The sequence below is a fragment of the Cryptomeria japonica genome, chromosome 5, assembly GCF_030272615.1.
Source record: "Cryptomeria japonica chromosome 5, Sugi_1.0, whole genome shotgun sequence".
Classification (NCBI taxonomy): Eukaryota; Viridiplantae; Streptophyta; class Pinopsida; order Cupressales; family Cupressaceae; genus Cryptomeria; species Cryptomeria japonica.
Window position 1 is genome coordinate 777,509,731 of NC_081409.1, and position 22,772 is coordinate 777,532,502.

General features: G+C 38.7%; 1 protein-coding gene across 1 annotated transcript; it reads right to left on the reverse strand.

The window, feature by feature from the left end:
- Window positions 1-419: 419 nt before the first annotated feature.
- Window positions 420-3,824, reverse strand: LOC131876157 (uncharacterized). Its single transcript, XM_059220975.1, has 2 exons — window positions 3,413-3,824; window positions 420-544 (listed from the first exon to the last, which is right to left on the reverse strand). The coding sequence occupies exons 1-2, from the start codon at window positions 3,822-3,824 to the stop codon at window positions 420-422; spliced, it is 537 nt and encodes a 178-aa protein (XP_059076958.1).
- Window positions 3,825-22,772: the final 18,948 nt, after the last annotated feature.

A 22,772-nucleotide genomic window follows, 5' to 3' on the forward strand; every position in this document is an offset into this window, starting at 1 on the left:
TGGTTATCAGAATCCCTGGTCATGTTTCCGAGATTCACTTTGGTGACCTCAAAATCCTCTGCATTTATTTTCTTATTCTCATCCTTGGGCTTATAGGAAGCAATTTCAACAACCCACCTCCCAGCCTTTTCATCATTGTTCAATTTGGTAGTCATTTTGAAGTTCTTCTATTTGGGATCTTTCTGCATGTATTTGACCACAATGTCTTGAATTGGGATGGACACTAGGATTGACCTCCATTTCTTGCTTACTGAAGTAGTTAACCATTTGGGAGTTGTACTTGAATTGGTTGTTCCTTTGGTTACTTTAGGTGGTGGAGTCATGGCTATAGTGATTACATGAAAATCCATGGTGTTGTCAATGTCACTATCAAGGTCCTTGACCTAAAAAATCTAAGTATCAAGGATCTTGTCTTTTACCTATGTGTCTTTGACCTGCTCCATTTTCTTCTGTGGAACACTCCATGACCTTGTATATCGAGAAGCAGAAAAGTTCAAAGCAGGATTAGGCTCATGCTTGGTGTGAGATGACTTCTTATTTTCACCTACATGAACAGACATAGAAGTGGGGTTAGAAAAACATTTTGGGGAACGTAGAGAAACCACATTATCTCTTCCAAGATCAATCTTGATGCCTAATTTCATTGCTCTTTTCTTATTAACCCAATCTGCGGTTCTCTCTAGGACTCTTTTTGTTCTGAGCTATATATCATCCTCTTCTTCCACATCCCAATTAATGCAGGATGTTTTGGGTTCAATTTGGTCTAGACATCCAAGTTCAAACAACTCTAGATAATCCTCTTCGATCCCACTTATATCAAGTTTCACCTGCAGTGAAACTACCTGTTCCAAAACCATTCTCATATTTGCTCTTTTGAACACTTCAAGCTCATCACAACAATCTTCCCAAAAGTCCTCCAAGTGTGGGGTAGGAAGGTATGACATCAAACCAAGACTCTATGAGAAACTTTTATTATCAAAACCCTTCCTTTCATGAGATAGTGGAAAATTAAAATTCTTCAAGTCAGGTCCTATGCTCAACGCATCTGACGTTGAACTACAAGATAAAATGCCCAATTGAACAAGAAAATTATCCTCCCATTTATCTCTGGGTTGAGCTTTCTTAATTACGGTAAACAACTGCCTACAGATCTCAGCAAGGACAAAATAATTTGAACAAAAATATGGAAGTCTGAAAGTCTCTTCTTCAAAACTACCTACCCTTATATAACAGAAAGGAGGAAACTGAACAAAGAAACTACCATATCTTTTCACTAAGGCCTGGGCATCTTTAGACATCCTTTTAAATTTCACATTCTTCAATTCATAATAGAAGTCTCCTGGGAAAGCATTATGTAGTCTCCTAAAATCTTGCAATGCATCATCTTTTTGCAACATGGGGTAAAAGTCATATACAGAAATATCCCCTTTAGCAAGTTGCCTAGGAATTCCCATTACTTCTTTGACACATGCTAGGCAATATATCAAATACGAAGACATAAAGAAATTTTGCTTGAACTTCTTCACCATGCTCAGTTGTTCCCTCATGGAGTCAACAATAAGCTCTCCCCAGTCAAGGTACTACTTTCCTTCCAATACCAGTTGCACATAACAGTAAATCTAGTCATCAAAGTTGTAGGCCTCAGCTGAACCTCTAACTTGGTGTAACAAAAACATAACATCATGGATGTGGGGAAGCATGTGATTTTTGTTGGGATATTTAGGTAAACTAGAGCCACCCCTCTGAGGAACTTTCAAACAATGCTTTGCTAAATTGTTCTGGTGTCTAGTTTTATCTACATTCAACTCAGTGACTGATTGGGCAGGGGAAAAGTTTGAGAACTTATAATCAGGCAATTTGAAAATAGAAGAAATGAGTTCCCTTTTAATCTCGAGGAGGGTTTCACCATTATCTCTGTTGATATTTTAAAGAAATAGGATCATATCTCGCAATGCACTCCCTAACTAATTCTGGGCAAAGAATAGCAGGAGGAAAAGTTTCTAACTCTGTGAGGCCACTACTTAGAATTTCTAAACCAAAATAACTGTCAATTCCTTTAAACACCCTTTCCTTCAAGAACTCCAAATTCTCTCCTTTCAAGTCCGTGTCACTGACAATGGGTTTTGTGCAAGCAAGATTGAAAATATTTCTGAAAAGGTACAAAGTGGACTTCATAATTCATAAACAACCACCCTTATTTCTCCCAGCAAATTCTACTACGAGAGAGAAAAACAGCTAAAAATCACTAGAGAAGATAGGAATGAAAACTCACCTTCACAATTGAAACCAATCGAATGACTACCAACAGACAAACCTTCTATCAAACACTCCGCAACAATGAAGAACAAGTTTAAAAAATTAATCACTTCATACCTTATAGCAAATAAAGTGACAAAAGTTCATTTAGTGCATTAATTTCAGCCGTCAACTCAAATGTGCCAAGCATTGGGATTTGACATCATGCATGTGTATTGAATGCATGGTGGCGCTTTCGGGGTAATCACCAATTCCCATAAATGATTACTTGCCTTAAAAAATCAGCTAGTTGACGTCACCTGAGATATGGTCAGATCTTCATCACACCTACCAATAAGTGCACCATCATGTCATTTAGTCCATGGGACCCACCTGATTTGAACATGCATGAACAATTTGAACTGACTTCATGAGGGTTCAGGTAGTCCAAAGCATACGCTGCGCGAAGGAAATTTCATTTGAAAAGATTAACTTTGTTAATTACCATTGGCCTTTTGAACTTCATCGAACATGTTTAACATCATTGAACTATTTGAACTAGGTTCAAATGGTTCACAGTCTGGAGAAAGAGGATATGAAACATCATCCGGAACCATGAAATAGAACTGCTGCAAAACACTTGAGTGAACATTAGCCTGAAAACATCTTAGACACAACTTAGAACTTGTGGTACCTAAATGAACATTATGAACTCTTTTCAAGATGGTTCAAGGGGTTCATGAGGTTCAAACAGACCATTAAAACTTAATGCTATAGATTAAGAGCTGATCTACAAGTGGATTAAGGATTGAACCAAGGAATTTTTAACAAGATAAAGACTCAAATAAAATTTTGCAAGGTGACTTACTCTTGTTATGAGGGACGAATGACAAGGTAACATTGGCTCTGACTGGGGATTGTATTTTGTGAAAAATGCAAAGAACTCTAAATCTCTGGTTTCGCACAGCAAAAATAGAAAAGAAAGGGGACAAAAGGACACACACCAAAAAGACACAACAAACAACTAATCTACTATGTACAGGAACTCTTTATCATAGATTTCAAAGTTTATAGAGCTTCAGGTTTTGCCCATTATAGGTATAGGGCATAACCATTTGATCAGGATAATTCAGTTTGAATGCATTTGGTCCCACTACTTCATGGATCTTGAACGGACCTTTCCACAATGAATCAAATTTTCCATGGGCACCCTTTGGTTCTCTTCTCTTGTCCCACAACAGTACTTCATCCCCTTTTAGGAACCCTCTTGGTCGAGCTCTCATATCCAAGATTTTCTCCACCTTGTTCTCATGTTTAGTAATTCTATCCACTAACATTTCTCTTTCCTCATCCAACTTCATCAAATTCATGACTCTCTTTTCTAGAGCATCTTGGAGGGAGTCCTCAATTACAGTTTGGAGCCTCGCTGCTGCCAATTCCAGAGGTAAAGAAACCTTTGCGCCAATCCCATACACCAGATCATAAGGTGCCATTCCAATTGCTCTTTTAGGGGTAATTATATCTGCCCATAAGGCTTCATATAACTTGTTATGCCAATTCCTAGCATTATCATCAACTAACTTATTCATGATTGCTACCAGGTTCTTGTTGCTCGATTTTGCCAACCCATTACCTTGCGGGAAGTAATCAGAGGAGTGTGAAAGAGTAATTTGATGTTCATAACAAAACATGGTCAATTCCTCAAAAGAGAAATATGATGCATTATCTACGACAATCTTCTGAAGGACCCCAAAATGGACTAAAATGCAATCTTTGAGAAAATTACATACTACCTCTAAGTTCGCCTTCTTAGTGGGGACATCCTCCACCCACTTAGTAAAATAATCTATTGGTGTCCGAATATACATATGGCTAGCACTGAAATGAGGATTTATTGGACCAACGAAATCAATACCCCATTGTTTGAAAGGTTTATCCACTACCACAGGCCTTAAAGGTAGAGCAGCTAATTGTGGTTTTCCATAAAAGAGTTGACATTTTTCACATCTCTTAACATAAGTATATGCATCCCAAAACATAATAGGCCAATAAAAATAATTTTTTTAAATCTTAAAAGTAGTTACTGAGGATGAGAAATATCCACTGCAGGCTTCATCATGATAAACTTCTAGAAGCTTTTGTTGTTGAGGCTTATCTACACATCTTAGATAGGTACCATCCAAGCCTTTTTTGTACAAAACATCTTGCCAAATAACATACTTAGCTTCTTTTAGTTTGAGATTCCTTTGTTCTTTAGTTCACAAATGACTCAAGAAACTACCATAGGTCAAGTAATAAGCTACATCAGAAAACCATGTCTCTTGCAACCCAACGAATAGAGTCAATGGTAGCTCTTTCTCTGTCTCCATCTTATTCTCTGCTATCAATTTCCATAAGCCCTGTCCTTTAATCATCTTTTTAGGACGAATATCTAGATCATATTCCTGAATTTTGGCTACCCATGTTGCTCTTTTATTGAGTCGAACTTCCCGCTGAGTCAAAATACTTTTCACTGAAGAATCTGGAACAAACACCATAGAGTAAGAATGCAGAATATAATACCTGAATTGTTTAACTACTTTAACCACAGAAAAGGCTTGTTTTTTTTAGAGTGAGTACTTAAGCTCATGTTTCTTAAGAGGGACACTCATGAATGCTATAGGTGCTTCAGTACCATATTCATCTACTTGTAATAATATTCCTGACAATGTATGTTCTGAGGCATAGCAGTATATGACAAAATCCTTTTTAAAATCTGGGTTGATGAGGGTTGGTGCATTGGCAACTAAACTCTTGATCTTTTCAAAATATTCTTTGGCTTCATCAGTCCATTTAAAAGGATACCTCTCACTCAATAAGCTGATGATGTGCTTAGTAGTTTTTGCAAATTCAGGTACAAACCTTCTCAAAAAATTTACCTGACTGAAAATGACCTTACTCCAGTTTGATTTGAAGGCAAGCTAAGGTGTTGGATTGCATTGACTCTTTTTGGATCAATCTTGACACCTTATTTTGAAATGATGTGCCCCAATAATTTGCCTTCAGTTACACAAAAAATTGACTTTTTCGGATTCAAGGAGATACCATGCTCTCGACAACATTGTAGAACTGTCGTCAGATCTTTGAGATGATTCCTCCTACCTTTAGAAAACATAGTCAAGTCATCTAGGTAAACAACAATAATTCTATCATGGAAATCCCTAAAAGAAGAATACATGGCCCTTTGAAAAGTTGCTCTGGCATTAATCAAACCAAAAGGCATATGATTATATGCAAATGTTCCCCAAGGGGTGATAAATGTTGTCTTGTGCTGTTTATTTTTTGTAACACTAATTTGATTGTAGCCAGAAAAACTGTCTAACATTGACATCATTTATGATCCAGCTACTGTCTGCAAAATATGATCCATATTGGGTAAGGCATAGTTATCCTTAAGACTTGCCTGGTTTAGATTGTGAAAATCTACACAAATATGAATTTCCCTATTTTTCTTCCTTACAGGTACTATATTGGCCACCCAAGTGGAGTGATGAATTAGATATATAATCATGGCCTTTAGCATTTTATCTACCTCCTTGAAAATTTCTTTTGCCATCATGGGATTGAAATTTCTTAGTTTTTGTCTAAAAGGAGAAACACCAAGCTTCAATGGAATTTGATGTTGAAACTGACCATTCCTAAATTCCTTCAAATCATCATAAGACCAAGCGAACATGTCAATGTATTATGTCAATAACTCAATGAGCATTTGTTTCTCCTCAGAAGAACAACATTTGCTGATTGTTACCATTCTAGGGTTAGACTCATCACCAAGATTGATCTTTTCACAACTCACCTTACTTTCATTATCAAGAACTTTCTGGCCAGTGAACACATCATTATGGGTGAAAAACCTCTCTAGAGTCACCAAACCTTTTGGGACTTTGTTTCCCTTAAGCTGAATGAAACTCTTATCAGAATCAATACCAAGATCTAGGCAAAATTCTTTACAACATCTTCAGAACCCTCAAAATATGATTGGACAAAGGAATGGGTACACTCCATGAAATCTTTAATCTGAGCATTTGTATCAAATACTTGCCAATGATTCACATTGTCAGGGACACAAGGCCTGTAAATCATTTCAATCCTATAAGAATCATTCTTAAAGTCTGGGTGTGGTAACAAGAGAGAAGCTGAAATGGCCAATGAATCCGCCCTAGTGTTTTGCTCTCTTGGTATAGCTTCAATTGAGAAAGCATAAAAAAACTCTATCTCAAACCAAACTCTATTTCTATAATGTTTTAGTCTATCATTCTTAACAGAATAAACGTTTCTTACCTATTTAACAATCAACTCAGCATCACCTTTTACCCTAAGCAATTTTATGCCCTTATATTTGGCTTCATTCAACCCTAAAAGTAATGCCTGATATTTCGCAGTGTTATTTGTATTCTTGAAATCTGATTTAAAGGAAAAAGAGAAAACAATACCGTTAGGTGAAAGAAGAACTACCTCTGCTCCTGAACCAGAGTTGGCACAACTTCCATCGAATTCCATTTTCCACAATTCATCTTGTTCATCAACCGCTTCTTCTAATTCTTTTTTATTAGGTGCAAGAATGAGATAATTTCCAAATTCACATTCTTGGAACAGAATCTAGGCTTTGGGATTATTAGAAGGAAAGACTGTATATTTATTTTTTGGTTTAGGTTCAAGTTTGATCTTTTGCTTTCCTAGTGGAATGATAACTTCTGACCAGTCCATCTTGATTTCACCTCCAAGATCTCTACAGAAAGTCCTACTTAAAAACATCAGATAACTTGTAGGAATGTCAACAACCAAAATGGTCAGTTTTACCCTTTTATCAGGACTTGCTACAAGCACTTCTTGAGCATCCTTTACCTACTCAATGAGAGGGACCTGCTTCCCATCCATTGAGTAACATCTCCCAAATGTCTTAGTAAGCATTAAACCTAAAGCTCTAGCAATAGATGATGGCATTATGTTATTTGACTCCCCTGAATCTATAATACAATTGCTAAGCTTCTGACTATTTAGGAGGAGGGAGATATAAAAAGGTTCGGGCTTCATAACTTCAGTGTCAAGCTTATCTTCAGCATTGTGAAAGGCACAAGGATTAATCGAATCAGTAGGAGGGCAAGAAGCAGATGTAAGTTTTTCAGTAGCAAACAAATCATTATCAACCACACACTTATGCACTGAGGACTCTGAGGTAGGATCTCCTTTTACATATCTGACCAACTTGGCTAATTCCCTCGGGTTCAGTTTCAAATATTTGGCAGTGGAAAGTTGAACAGTTGAAGCTTTGCAAAATTCAATTGTCAAAGGAGGGAGAAGGAGAAGAATTATTTTTACTTTCAATATTCCTTTGTAAAATCTTAAATTCAGGAGTCTTTGCATGAAAGGAAGAATCATTGCTTGCGAGACCCTTACTCTTGAAATTAGTTTCACTACAGTTCACAAATGGAGCAAGTTGGGAGGTTTTTTGATTCCTTGTAAGGATTGCACATGCAGGATCTTCAAGAGTTATCAAAATATTACCACCTCTTTCCGAATTTGATTCATATTCAAGGTAAAATGATCCAGAGTCTCCAGGTACTTCTTGAATGTTCTCTTCTCCAATGAATTCCCCGAGTTCATCCTTTGTGCTTCCCATTTAGATGTGCCTTATCATATCAGGACAAGAATTCCCATCATGATCTGAGGTAAGGTGAAAAGAGCACATAGCACCTTTATTAGGAGGAGCCTCTGTTTGCAATCTTTGTGAGGCAACGAGAAGTTGCAAAGTTCACCCATAATTATACTGGTTTTGTTGTTTTCTACTTATATCTTGATATGGCTGTGGGTAAGAACCTCTAGTTTTTGGAATTTACCTTTTTAAGGCAATCATATCATTGACTAATATTTGGACAACTGGATCAGTTGAAGAAGCGGAAGCTTGAGATTGACCTTGAGGAATTTGCACGTATTTTCTCCACTTCCCTATTGTTATTAAATCATCTTCAATCTCTATAGCCTAGTTTTGTACAGTATCAAGATCAGCTGTCCTATTCTTTTTGAGATGGAAACCAACATCAAGAGGCATAGAGTTGATAAAGAAACATTGTTGGTTATCAGCAGTTGGTCTTTTAGCCAGTGGAATTTTATGAATAATCTTATTATACCTAGCCACATAATCTCTCATTGGCTCATGAATCTCCTTCTTCATTTGTGTGAGTTGAGCCAAAAGTGAGTGCTCATCATCAGCACTCTTGAATCATTTCTCAAAAGCAGTTTTCATTGTTTTCCAAATAGTTATAGATTCTGCCTATAGATGATTGAACCAATCTGTTTCTCCCTCGGTAAGAGTTTGAGCGAAAATCCTAATAGCCACATCTTCATGCTGCACTACCAGTATCCCAATAGCTACATTAAAGGAGTTCAAATGTTCTTCAACTGAGATTTTCCCATCTCCATTGAACTTAGGTAAAACATCCCTTGCCCCTTTTGGAAGAGAATTATGAGCACCGAGAGCAAGAGGCCTGACTGCGACACCCCATGGTTGGGCCATGATGAAAATAGGGTAAATAGTTACAAGAGGAGGAGCTTGAATTCCATAAAGCGTTAATACTTGCCAGTTGCTAGAAGAGAGAGGTACTTTGGGAGTAGTTTTAGTAGGAGAAGAAGGTCTACTTTTAGTGTTCCTCTTGGGAGTGAAATTTGTGGAAAATGATAACCCTTCCAGTTCTTCAAAACAATTATCAACAACTCCCTCTCTCCTTTGTGATCTCATATAAGGATGAGAATCCAGTGTTATTTCTTCTAGGATCTCTAAACAACTCTTTCAACCACAACAACTTTCTTGGGTTATGGGAATTCTTCTCAACCGTTCACCTATTTCTTCTTCTCTTTCCAAAACCAAGCAATCTTGTTGATACTGTTGGTTATGAGTTTCAGTTTTAACACACATGTAACATACTGATCTATTGAGTGATGACACTTCCCCAACAGAGTTGCCAAAAATCTGTTAGTGAACAAATTTTGTTCATTGTTTAATTGAATTAATTCAAAGCTCTGTTACCCTCTTCAAAAAACAAAAGTTCGCTAAACAATTGGGTAAGTGTGACATACATCACTTCCCTTTAAATTTTAGATAGGTACTATATATGGTGAAAATGGATATAACAACAATAACAATATTGAAAGACTAAATGAATTCAACCACCAAACCCTAGCCTAACAACAACAAAGATCCACCATAACATATGAAGCTTACCTAAGACAATGCAAATCAAATGAAATCACAAAGATTATACCATCACATGTCCAGTAGGGTTTGAATCTCCATTCTTCCTATCTCCATTGATCTTGCTTGATATATTTCCTCTCAAATTTTATGTGCACAAGAGCTCAACAAAGAACAAAATGTGGTTGCAAGTAGGATCGCCTATGCCAAGTAGTCAATTGATCAAGTAGTCAAGTCATTAGGATGATTGATTAGGGTTTGATAATGAAGGAAGCATCTCCTTATATAGAAGACACTATAAGAAATGGAGGGATAATATTGAGAGGTGTAAAAAGAGGTCGACTATGATTAGAGGGTAGGTAAAAGAAATAATAAAATAATGAAAGGGGTAGGTAGTGTATGAATTAAGAGATGAATGACATGTGTCATGGGTAGAAAAGGTTAATGAATTATTTAAATAAATAAAGATTTATTTAATTAATAGAAGAAGTGGGATAATTAAATAAATAAGATATTTATTTAATTTAGGAAAAGGATAATTTAAATAAATAAATGTATTTATTTAAATGAGAAATAAAGCTAGAAGAGGATAAATGAATCAATTAAATAAATAAAGATTTATTTAATTAATAGAAGAATTAAGCTTAGATAATTAAATAAATAAAATTTATTTATTTAGACTGGACAATTTTGGGTGTCTACATTTTGCCCCTCTTTGAGACAATGCGGCTTGTTGCGTTGTTTCAAAGAAGATAAGATGAACTAATATAGAGTTGCCCCAAGATGGGAATGATATGTCCCCTCGAGAGATTGGATGAAAATGTCTGAGAAGATCGCAGACAATCTCTCAATAAGAAAGATGGGATAGAATGGGCTGACCGGATTAAAGTGACAGAGTCACGGGATAAAGAAGAATGACTCAGGAAACGAGGGCTAGGGCAGTCTATAAGATAAACCACGAGGGAAATACATCCTCATTGTCATCTACACCTCCAGGAGATCAGAGTGTAGAGCAAAATAGAGCAGTAGCAGTCAGCAGTGATGGCTTTGATTCACAGATTCGATCGCGTTCACCGATATCAAAAGCCAGCAGAGGCAAGAGAGCCGGTAAGTACCACAAAAGCTCCTCGTACTTTGTTGCATTTATTGTTGTTATTAATGCATGCTAGATAGGGTAATAAATGTGCTCTAGGTTAGGGTCCAAAAAATGTCAAAAACGTCCAGGAGGGTCTGTGTTGGTGCTAGGCACATCTGTGCTCACTAGGTGCGTCTGTGTTTGTGCCAGGCGAGTCTGTGCGGGAAAAGGCGTCTATGTCGAATGCGGCCGCATCTGCGTTGTGAAGGCGCGTCTATGCTAAGAAGGCATGCTTGTGTCATCCAAATGCTTTTATGTAGAGCATAGGCACGTCTGTGTGCTTCAAGCGTGTCTGTGTAAAACAGGTGCATTTATGCAGTCTCTAAGTGTGTTTATGTTAGGAAAGTGCGTTTGTGTCAAAAAAAGTGAATTTGTGTCTTCTAGGTCAAATCGGTAGTTTTGTGATGAACATACACTGTCGATTGGATAAGCTACTGAGAGGATACACTCAAGCAGGTCCTCTAGGGAAGACTAGGATTGCAAATAGAGCTAAGATTGACAATTCTGTGATAGAACATACATTACCAATTAGGAAACTACTCAAGAGGATTCACTCAAGTAGAGGCCCTAGGACAGGATAGATCTAGGAACTTTGTGATGAACAGTGAGTACTAAGATATAGTACTTTGTGATGAACAGGGAGTACTAAAATATGAGCAGCACTTTGTGATAAATAGTGAGTGCAAATGTGAGCAGCACTTTGTGATGAACAGTGAGTGCCAAACACATAGTACTTTGTGATGAACAGGGAGTACCACTAGGATAGAAGCAACACTTTGTGATGAACAGTGAGCATCACTAGGATAGAGTACCATATGCACTTAGATAAAAAGTAGCATTTTGTGATGAACAATGTGTTGGGTCTCAAATCAACAGATTGGATAGGTTCTAAGGAAATGCCAGTCCCTATGGTCAAACACTCCAATTGACTTGGCCAACATGTAGAGTGAACCTATTTGGTTGCTTACTCTCTCACTTTAGGCTTTGCAGGACCTAGGCGGGTATACCTATTCACTGAATGTCTCCAATAAACAGTGCTTTTTATAGCAAATATGTTATCCTAATCTGATATCTCCTGATCTTGAAATGGCATGAGTTCCTTGAATGGAGATATAGCAGATGAGTTCAAGATTGTTGTTATGATAATTGTTTGCTTTATGTTTCTTAATTACTTCTATAGCTGTCAAAATGAAGAAATGATGAGGGTAATTTGTAATTTAGCTAGTGCCTTCTTCGTTAATTGGGTTGCAGAGTCATTACAATTTTCTTCAGGACTTATGGTGCGAATCTGTGAGACAGTTTTTAATTCATCCCTTATGAACCTGTCAGTTACTATTTCTATTAAAACCAAATGAATGCTTATATTATATGCTGATTGAGTGAATTTAACCCTACCCTTAAGGGACCGGTCAATTAAGCTTTGCAAGGAACAATTACAATCCGCAAGCAAAACTTTTGTTGCAACATTATAACATAAAGCATAGATTTGATCTTAAGAACATGAATAACCTTATCTTTATCAGACAATATCACAGACGATTGCCAAAAGAAAATGAAATAATCCACAACACACATGCAGGGAAACAATTGATCAAGATTTGTATTCCATTATAGTTCGTACACAAAAGACTTACAGGCTGTCGTTCTTTCGCTCTTAATCCTATTTTTATATCTATCACCCTACATTACAAAAATCATTCTCATATATATATGAGGATGAAAGCTCTTCACGAAGAGACACGACCCTTTACAATATTAATCATTAACTTTGGATATTTCTAAACTTAAGTAAAAAGAGATTTAAGAGCCCCAAATGATGAATGTAATCATCGTCTTTGAATGTTTTGATTCGAGGAGTTTGCTTCTTCAATTCATCCCCCAGCGACAGATACTTGAATATTATCTGGTTGACAGTAGGGGCCATATCCTTACTCTGATCAATCTCTGACAAGGCCCAATCCTTGACACTGATGAGTTCTTTTCGCAGATCTTCCAAGGATATCACCTCTCCTTCCTTGTAGACGGAAGGCATTCCAACGGGTTTATCATCATCTAATTCTTTTAAGTCTCTCCTCAGCGTATCCTCGAGTTTGACATGATTGTCCATATACGCGTTTCCCTCAGCCTTTTCCTCTGGTGACATGGTATCGACATTGCTCAGTACTTCCTGCAATTGTGCTTTTAACCGTTCATGCTCTGTTAGCGCTTTTATCGTTCCATTGTAAACTGTCCAATATGGTTCGACCTGTAAGAGCATGGTGTTAAACCGATGTCCTATAATGTCGTTGACCAATTTGTCCATCTTTTGTTCGACATTATCTGCGCGTTTATTGGCCTTTTCTGCCTGATTCTTCCAGTACAGAGCATCAGAGACGTCATCCAAGCTGCGTCCTGCGGGGTATGAGGTGTATTCGTTGATAGGAGTCCCTGTCTCTAATTGCAATACCTTTGCCTGCAGCTTCTGATTTTACTCCTTGGATTTTTCATATAGTCCCTTATATGTAATGTTCTCTCTGACCAAAAACTCTGTCTGGTCCAAGTTCAATCTTGCAACATCCAGGTTGAGCTTTGTAGTGACCCTAGGATTAGTCTTTCCAACCTGATGAACCATGAGATGCCCAAAGGCTTCTTCTATATCCACAATGATAGGCCTCTTCCCCTTTGGATATAGTGCCCACTGTAGGAGAGCTTTCTTGTCTGGATCATATCTAGAGCCTAGGAATAGTTTGTCTATCTCCTGGGGCAACACTTGTTGATTCAAATCTTGTTTTTTCAAGAAGCCATCAAATAAGAGTGCTGAATTGATATCCCAACCAGAGAAGATGATTACACCGGCCTCTTTTAATAATCTCCTCCCCTTTTCAGGAGTCATGTCTTTCATGAGGACATCAATTTCATCCTGTAATCTCTTCATCTGCTCCTCCTCTGGTCCTCCAACCATGCTTCGTTTGACATGAGCCCCTTTGTATTGGTATAAAAATGAAAGGAATTCCCTAGAGGAGGCGAATCCATCATCAGCAACGAAGTCCTCATGCTCAGTCATTCTTATCTCAACAACATCCTTGATGTTGATTTCTCCTGTGTCCATGTTCATTTCTGTTTCGAAACCAGGAGGATAATCCTCTCTAGGAGAATCAGGTGGGATACTACTGGCGGTTGATTTTGGTGACATGTGAGCTAGGGGTTGACTGTCCTTCTCAGTATTAATGAAGTGAAGGAATTGTGAAGGAACCCTATGCATGACTTCTGCTTCATGTTGAAGCAACCTTTTAGCTACTTCTAGAGGGTCTTGGAGATCTCCAATTAGGTTCCCATCTATCATTCCTCTCGCCCTTTTCCATTTGTAGGCCTCCCAGACTAACTCACTCTTTCCTTTTAAAGCTTTGGCCTCCTCTCGTTCAAGGTTCTTGATCAGGTCATCTGGCATTTTGGCCACATGTATTCTAGCTTTGAGTTTCTGTGAGGCTCTGGCGGCTCTTATATATCCTTCAGGATCAAAATTCTCCCTAGGCTCACCCAGAGTCATACCATAATAGTCTAATTTATTCTGAAGTAAATGATAACTTTTTGAACTTTTGACAATGAAATCAGAAAAAACTAATAAACCTGGAATAATAGATTGTTTACCGAAATCAGTTAAGTGTTTAGCACTGGCAATAGACAATTGCCTTATAATCTCCAAGCTAGCCACTCTGTTTGGTACCGTAATTGGAAGCATGTGGGGTTGTCCTTCAAATCCAAATACCCTTATTTCTGTGTGATTATCATGGCAATACCAATCACCCCAATTATGTTCAATCTGTGATTCTGGAGAGAAATCCTTTGGCCTGAGGAACCTCTTGATTTCAGGGGACAAAGTATAATCCCTGTGCTGTCCAAAAGCCACACTGAGAGGTTTCACAAAGTATTCTTGAAAATGCCAATATTGGTTATTCATAAACCTCTGGTCCCATGCTGATACCCACAACTGAACCGGCTTCTTCAGACCATTCTTATCATAAGACCTAATGCTGAACTCTTCTGGCCAGAAGTTAATTTCTTGTCCACAATAGAGAAGAATATGCATTAACATGGAGTATAATGAAAAGTGAACATTCACAAGGTCTCCTTTCAATTTTTCCAGCCCATGATTCAAGGCATCTGCAACATAAGTGGCAAAATCAAATGACCTAGGGTCTTTTGATTGTATATCAGCACATAGAACCATAACCCCAATATCCATGAGTGGATGAGCCTCTAGGCCTAGTACTTGGGCTGCAGCATAATACTTATACTTGAAATATGGATGGAAGTGGTTGACATCAAACGACACCTTGTCATCTTTGCCAAACTGAACAAATGACCCACCCACTTTTGGCCTGTGAACAGGTAGCCTCCAAGTCCTGTAGATATTTTCCAAACTAAAGAATTCCTGTGAAAGTTTCTTCATATCGATAGTCTCCTCTACTTCCCAGTCCAAATCAAAAACCATATCAATAGTCTACTTATTAATCACTACTAATGTGTTCCCTCTATAATCACATATGGTTTTGGTTCTTGGGTTGTAACAATCTACCAGGGCTTTCATTAATTCTACGTCCACAAACACATTTGGGACTACTAATTTGCCTAAGTTCTTCTTCCATAGATTATTTATGGGTTCAGGTGCATCCCTTCTTTTGTAGCCAAATAAAAATAGCTCATGCCCTCTTATCTCAGTCCAAATGTCTCCTAAATTTTCAAATCTGTCTTCTAATCCTTCTTCTTCACTTTTGATCTTTTTTGACCTTACACCAGACGATGGACACTGGTCTAATAAGTCCTGAGTCAGAGCTCTCCCTTCTTTCTTCTGTCTTTTGGGCTTCTCTTCAGGGTTCAACTCTTTTCCTTTCCTACTCTTTTTAGAAGAGGAAGATGAAGGTTCCATAGTCATAGTAAAATAAGAGAGACAACACTTACTTGGTGAATGCTCAATTTCTCTGGTTATCGCTTGCAAGTCTCTGCAGGTTCTTCGCAGCTTTCAATCTTTTAGCATCGATCTGATTCTTACAAAAATTCACTCAGTTCAACTGTAATCGAATGGGCAACTTGTGCACAGTTAATGTTCTGCATCTACAACGGCTACTCAAGTGTTTAAACTTAATTGCAGATGTGACACTTTTCAATTGGGCCTTTAACTCTTTCGCGGGAAGTACAGTTCGCTCAAAGTGCGCACATTTCAAGTCATCGATGAAACCCTTGTCTTTGGCCGAGTGTTTAAACCTTCCATCGAAAGCTCATTTTCTTTGAATCAATTGTTTCGGTGAACAGCTCATGTCGAGAGGCCGCTTTTAAGACTCATCGAAATCACTCTTTCATCGATAGACCCCTTTTTCGATAAGTTGCTCGCAAGTTTCATCGATGTCATACTTTCGATGAGTTTCTTTCTTCGGTGTAGGCTTATGCGCGTTCATCGATATCCCTTTTTCATCGATATCCTTCTTTATCGATGAAACAGCCTTACTTTTGTTCGACACTACGTTCATCGATGAAAACTTGCATTTCGATGAATGCCTTTTGAGTTTCTTCGGTAATGACATCCCTTCGAAATCACCTTTTTGCCTTTTCGCCTTTTGTTTTCACTTTTTCGATGAAACTTAGAGTATCGATGAGTGGTTTTCTACGTTCATCGAAGGTAACCTTTTGCCGAAATACCTTTGCTTAGTGCTTGTGTCGATGAAAACACTTCTTTCAATGAAACTTCCTCTACAATGCTCGATACAGTTTGCTGGTTGAAATATCCATTAGTCTTCATGCTTATGGAAACAGAGTACACAACATATTGGGTCAAGCATCCATTCCCATGCCTGATGGATCCATGAGAGATACTAGATGGAGATGGTGGTGGGGATGGTGATGATGATGGAGATGATGGGGGTAGAGGCCGATGGAGGAGGAGGGGGCAAGTTGGAGAGAGGAGAGTGGCACCGCGGAGGGAGGGTGGAGAGGACAGATAGGCTCGGGTGGTGAGGGGTTGTGGTGGATTACTGCTACAGGTGCCAGTAGCATAGGGTCCCAGACTGGGACAGGTACAGGTACAGCCACAGGTACAGCCACTAGTACAGGCATAGGCACCTGTACAAGGGGAGCCATAGGGGGTTGAGGTGGAGGAGGATGAGCTGACCGAGCTGAGGGAGATCTGCCAGGGATAGGCAGATGAGATCCAGGACCTGGAGAGGGAGAGGGATAGACTCAGGAGGCAGCTCAAAGATATTGACCAGGAGTGGGACTAGGCCATTCAACGCTACACAGAGGCTGAGACAACACTTAGGGCTAGGAGGCAGGCGACAGAGCACATAGGGGCTAGATATGCCTATGTCCTGCGGGCAGGGGAGGAGATTGCCTACTAGTGAGATCTCTATTATGGTGCAGTGCTAGCTGATTAGCGAGCAAGGAGCTTCCAGAGACCATCATGGATAGCGACAACTATGGGAGGGAGCCGGAGGTGACAGGCATCTAGTGGTGGCGTTATGGGTCCTCCACCACCACCAGAGAGAGGGGACAAGAGGGATTATCCTGGGGTGGGTCCTTCAGGGGCTCAGATTTTGTCGAGGCCAGGCGGCTCCGAGGGAGGGAGTTCATCATAGCCGTAGAGGGCTCCCTATGTATCAGTATTGTACCATTTTGTATGATGATGTAGACACCTGCAGGTGATTGTAGCCATATGATTTTGACATCATTGTATCATGACATTTTTGATTTATATATATGAGATGATTCTTCTTTGTGCCAACTATATGCATGTGTACCTATGTGATGAGATGTTTCATGATGTATGTTTTTATGTGATGCTTATGATATGGATGCAAATATGCACATGATGCAATGCAATATTTTTGTTCTTTTATGTTTTATATGTGTATGCATGATGAAAATGTGAATGTATGAAATGCAGATGAATATGATAATGCAAATGTAAATTATGCTAATAGGTGTTGTGTGTAGGATGTGATATCTATATGTATGTATGAAATGCTTTAATATGGTAATGTAGGTACAACTACATGAAATGCAAATGTTTTTTGGTGTGTCATTATACTCAGTCATGTGATAGCAGGCTACGTGGACTCAAGAAGGACGATGGAGGTCAATCAAGAACAGGGGATGGAAGATAGAAGATATAAAAGTGAAAGAGCTTCTTGTGCATTATCATCATTGAGCTTTATTATGGCAAGTAGGTTATGACAATCGAGGCATATGTTCAACCCAGAAAGTCATTGTACCTGTTTGCATGGAGATAAGATAGTCACAAACAAGAAATGCCCTAGTTCACACTAGACTCATAGTGTCCTCATATCCTTGGACAAGTCATAGCATTACTAAGAGACAATCCACAGACAGCAAATACAAATAGGTGATGATACCCCATCCTCACCTTTCTAGTCAAAGACATCCTGGAGATAGAATCTCTAGTCAGAGACATCCTGGAAAAGCTAAAAGATATGTCACCAAAAGATAAAATCAAAAGAAAACCAAGACTCGACACCAACATCCACTATAGTCCTCAAATTTAGTGTCTCTTGTCACTTGTATAAGTCTTATTTGATTGTGGTCACAATGTCTACTTTCACAAAAAGGATAGATAGCACTGAACCATATGTTGTCTGAGTCTATTGAAAGATTTGATTTGTTGAAGCCCATTGTTGTTGCTATGTCTCATCTAAAACTGATTGAATCCATGAAACTAATACTTTATTGTGGAGAAGATGAAACTTTATAGTGAATCTGTGATGCAAATGTTGCTTTATTGCGAATTGTGCGTGGATAGACTGAAGGAAGCTGGAAGAAACTGTACTCCTCGAAACATGTGATGTTCTTAGTTCCAAACCCATCACTAGACATAGGATTACCCTTAGCCATATATAGGATCTAATTTATTATGAATGGAAAGGGGTGAAAAGGGAGGTTTATTGTGAATGGCGAACCAATCTTGGGTAGATCAATAACAAGCCATGATGGGAGTGGGTAAGTTTATTATGAATGAATAGGCTGTGAGTGTGTGCAAAGTGAAAGGATGAAAGTGAATCCTGAAGGAGAGAGGAGCAATGTCTCTACACATGGCGCTAGTGACCTAGTTTTTACCATGGTACTTGCCCAGGGTGCCACCGAAGTGGTTTTCACCATTGGACGAAATTATTTCTCTTTACTTTTTTCAATTTTTCAATTTTTTTTGTGTCACAAGGCGCCTGTTTGCCAGGTTTTCACCAAGTAACGATTTTTTATATTTTACAATTTTTTTGTATTTTTGAATTTTTTTATTTTTTTGTATTTTTTAAATTAAGATATTCCAAAGAGCTATGTGTAGAACCTGCGAAGGTGCATTCTGTTGATAGGATCCTCCAAAGGTTCACCTTCTATAGTTGAGAGCTGATATACTCCAGATCCATATGCTACTGTGATGATGTAAGGTCCAAGCCTATTTGGTTCAAACTTGCCCTTTTTCTCTCTATCTTGCTGATTTTTGGGATTTTCTCTGAGAACCAAATCACCTATCTCAAATATGTGAGGCTTGACTCTGTGATTGTAGCTGTGACTCATTCATTGTTGATAAGCTTTGAGATGGTTAAAAGCAGTTTGTCTTTGTTCATCCAGTAGTTCTAGTTCTTGTAAGCGAGAGACCCTATAGTCTTCATCACTGATGATGTTTTGCAAAGAGACTCATAAAGAGGGTAGCTCGACCTCAATAGGCAAGATGGCTTCAGTGCCGTAGACAAGTGAATAGGGTGTAGCTCCTATAGGTGTGCGGAAACTTGTACAGTAGGCCCAAAATGTAGGATTAAGTTGGATATGCCAATTACGGACAGCGTCGTCGACTATCTTTTTTAGGATTTTAAGTATTGTCTTGTTAGACGCCTCAACTTGATCGTTGCCTTGGGGGTAATATGGTGTGGAGAAATGATGGGAAATATGGAAGTGGTCACAGTGTTCATGAACATCCTGATTTTTGAAGGGACACCCGTTATCAGTGATAATGGAAACAAGAATACCATATCGGCAAATGATATAGTTGAGGATGAACGTAGCAATCTATTTTCCAGTGACTTGTGTAAGAGGCACGGCTTCAGTCCATTTTGTGAAATACTCTATGGCAGTGATAATGAATTTATGACCATTGGAAGAAGGAGGGTGGATCTTGCCTATGAGATCGAGTCCCCATTGACAAAAGGGCCAAGGAGACGCAATTGGTTGAAGTTCTTGCACTGGCGCATGTATGAGGTCTCCATGAATTTGACATTGCTTACATTTCTTGACAAACTGATATGAGTCTTTTTCCATATTGGGCTAGTAATATCCAGTCCTGATGAGTTTCTTGGCTAAGGTAGGACCACTAGAATGTGGACCACATATCCCTTCATGTACTTCACGTAATGCAATCTAAGCTTCGTCGCTTTCTAAACATCTAAGAAGAGTGCCATCTAGACCTTGCCGGTATAGGATATCAGCTAAAATGACGTATCGAGAAGATTGGCGAATGAAAATGTGACGTTGGTTATTGGATAGATTAGGAAGTAGGGTATTGTCACAAAGGTATGTGAAAATGGAACCATATAACTAGGACTCAGGACTGACAACACATAGCATCTCAGTAGGAGTGATTTCATATGAAGGAACCAACAGGTTATCTACCAAGAACTCATAGCGGGTCTCATTCGGAGGTAGATCGATTAGTGAAGCAATTGTAGCCATGGCATCTGCAGCTCGATTCTACTCTCTGGGTATCTGCTCAAAGTTTATCTTTGTGAAATGTTGTTTCAAGTCATCCACCATTTTTATGTAAGGCATTAATTTTTCATCCTTTGTTTGGTAATCATCAGTTGCTTGATGGATTACAAGTTGAGAGTCCCCAAAAACACGAAGTTCCTGGATCTTCCACTGAACTGCAACTCGTAATCCAATTGTTAATGCCTCATATTCCGCTATATTATTAGTGCAAGGAAATGATAAGCGGTATGATTTTGGTATAGAATCCCCTTGAGGAGTTATAAAGAGGATGCCAGCTCCTGCCCCATGCTGTGTGTATGAGTCATCGAAGTATATTTGCCACGGCTTTGCATGTGACACTGTTAAAATGGATTCATCTGGAAATTCTGAACTTAGAGGAACATCATCAATCATGGGAGCATCTGCTAATTGATCTGTGATGGCTTGTCCTTTTATTGCTTTTCTATCCACATACTCGATGTTGAATTCACTTAGGATCATTACCCATTTGGATAGTCACCCAGTAAGTGTTGCTTTATTGAGAAGGTATTTCAATGGATCTATCCTTGCAACCAATTTAGTCTTATGAGTGAGCATGTAATGTCATAATTTCTATGAAGCAAAGACCACGGTGAGACATGCACGCTCAATTGGTGTGTAATTTACCTCATATCCCACCAATGTGCGACTGATATAGTATACTACTTTTTCTTTGCCCTCAGCAATTTGTTGTGCTAAGAGTGCCCCCAGTGCTGTTGGAGTTGCTGATATGTATAGTAACAAAGGCTGATCTAGAACTGGTGGCATCAAAACTGGTAGATTCAGAAGATAATGTTTGAGCGTCTGGAAAGCCTGTTAACAGTTATCATCCCATTTGAATTTGATGTTTTTATGTAGCAAGTGCTGAAAAGGACTACACTTATCTACAAGTTGCGCTATGAATCTTCATATGGACTGGAGTCTCCCTTTTAAAGACCAAAGTTGACTGACATTTCTTGGTGGTTGCATCTCCAGGATGGCCTTGACTTTTGCTGGATCAGCTTCTATTCCTCTTTTTGATACAATGAATCCTAGGAGCTTCTCGGAGGTTACTCCAAAGACACATTTCTTTGGGATTTAATCTTACTTTGTATTTTTCCAACCGATCAAAGACGACTGAAAGTATGTCCAAATGTGTATTTCTATCTATTGATTTTCCCAAGAGGTCATCGACATAATCTTCCATAGTTACGTGCATGAGATTGTGAAAGATAGTAGTCATGGCTCTTTGATATGTAGCGCCTGCATTTTTTAGCCCGAAGGGCATGACATTCCAGCAGAAGGTTCCCCAAGGACAAGTGAATGATGTTTTGTGTTGATCCTCAGATGCGATCTTTATTTGATTATAACCAAAGAATCCATCCATCAAAGATAACATCGCATGGCGTGCTGTGAGATCAACAATCAAGTCAATATTTGGTAATGGAAAGTCATCCTTAGGACAGGCTTTGTTGATATCTCTGAAATCTGTACATATTCTGATGCTGCGATTTGGTTTACTGATAGGCACTAAGTTGGAAATCCATTCAGGATAATCAATTGGGCGTATGAATCCGACATCCAATAATTTCTCAAGTTCTGCTTTGACTAGTAATGCCACTTGTGGATGCATCTTTCTTAGTTTTTGTTTCACTGGTTTTGCCCCCGGTTTAACTGTCAAATGATGCATTACTAAATCCAGATCCAATCTAGGCATATCAGCATATGACCATGCAAAGTTGATTTGTCGATCTTTGAAGAAACTTATGTATTTTGACCTTTCTGACTCTGTCAAAGATTGAGCCAGGAATATGTTGTGTGGAACCTCTTCTATACCAATGTTTGTTTTGATAGTCTCCTCTACCAGCATGGATGACTTTTCCTCATATGATGCTGGAAGAATGTTGAGCCTTCTATCTTTGGGTGCCTCAGAGAGGTTTTCACCCTCAGATACGTCCTTTCTTTTTACTTTTTTGGGGTCAGACAGCACCACAGTGTGGTTTTTGCCATAAGACCCTTGGTTTGTTCTTATTTTCACATTTTTGCAATTGGAAGGTCCAATGCCCTCACCAAAATATGCCACGCTATTGAGTTCTATAGTGTATCCCACTTTATGGTCCCTAGGGGGAAGATCATCTCGTATGCCAAGATAGTCAATAAAAGCTTCATCATTTTGGAATGTGTCAAACTGTGCAGGTCCTTCATGATCCCAGTCAATGAGTTGTTGGTGAACGAGGGGAAGGCCTTTAATGTCTTCAAAGTTAGTGGGGCTAAGAGTGAAGATGCAGTTATATTCGGGTATGTCAAGGTAATTATCGAGGTCATCGATGGAACTCTCCTCATCAGTCTTGATCATGAACGAATCCAAATTATCATCACTAGTAGTGCATTCTGGGACAGGTGTTCTCATCCTATGTGATTTCAACCTAGGACCTT

Coding starts and splice junctions, on each gene's coding strand:
- LOC131876157 (XM_059220975.1), bottom strand. CDS start 3,824: ATGAATAAGTTAGTTGATGATAATGCTAGGAATTGGCATAACAAGTTA. Junction 545..3,412: donor ATTTGATTCATTGTGGAAAG/GTCCGTTCAAGA, acceptor CTGTTCATGTAG/GTGAAAATAAGAAGTCATCT.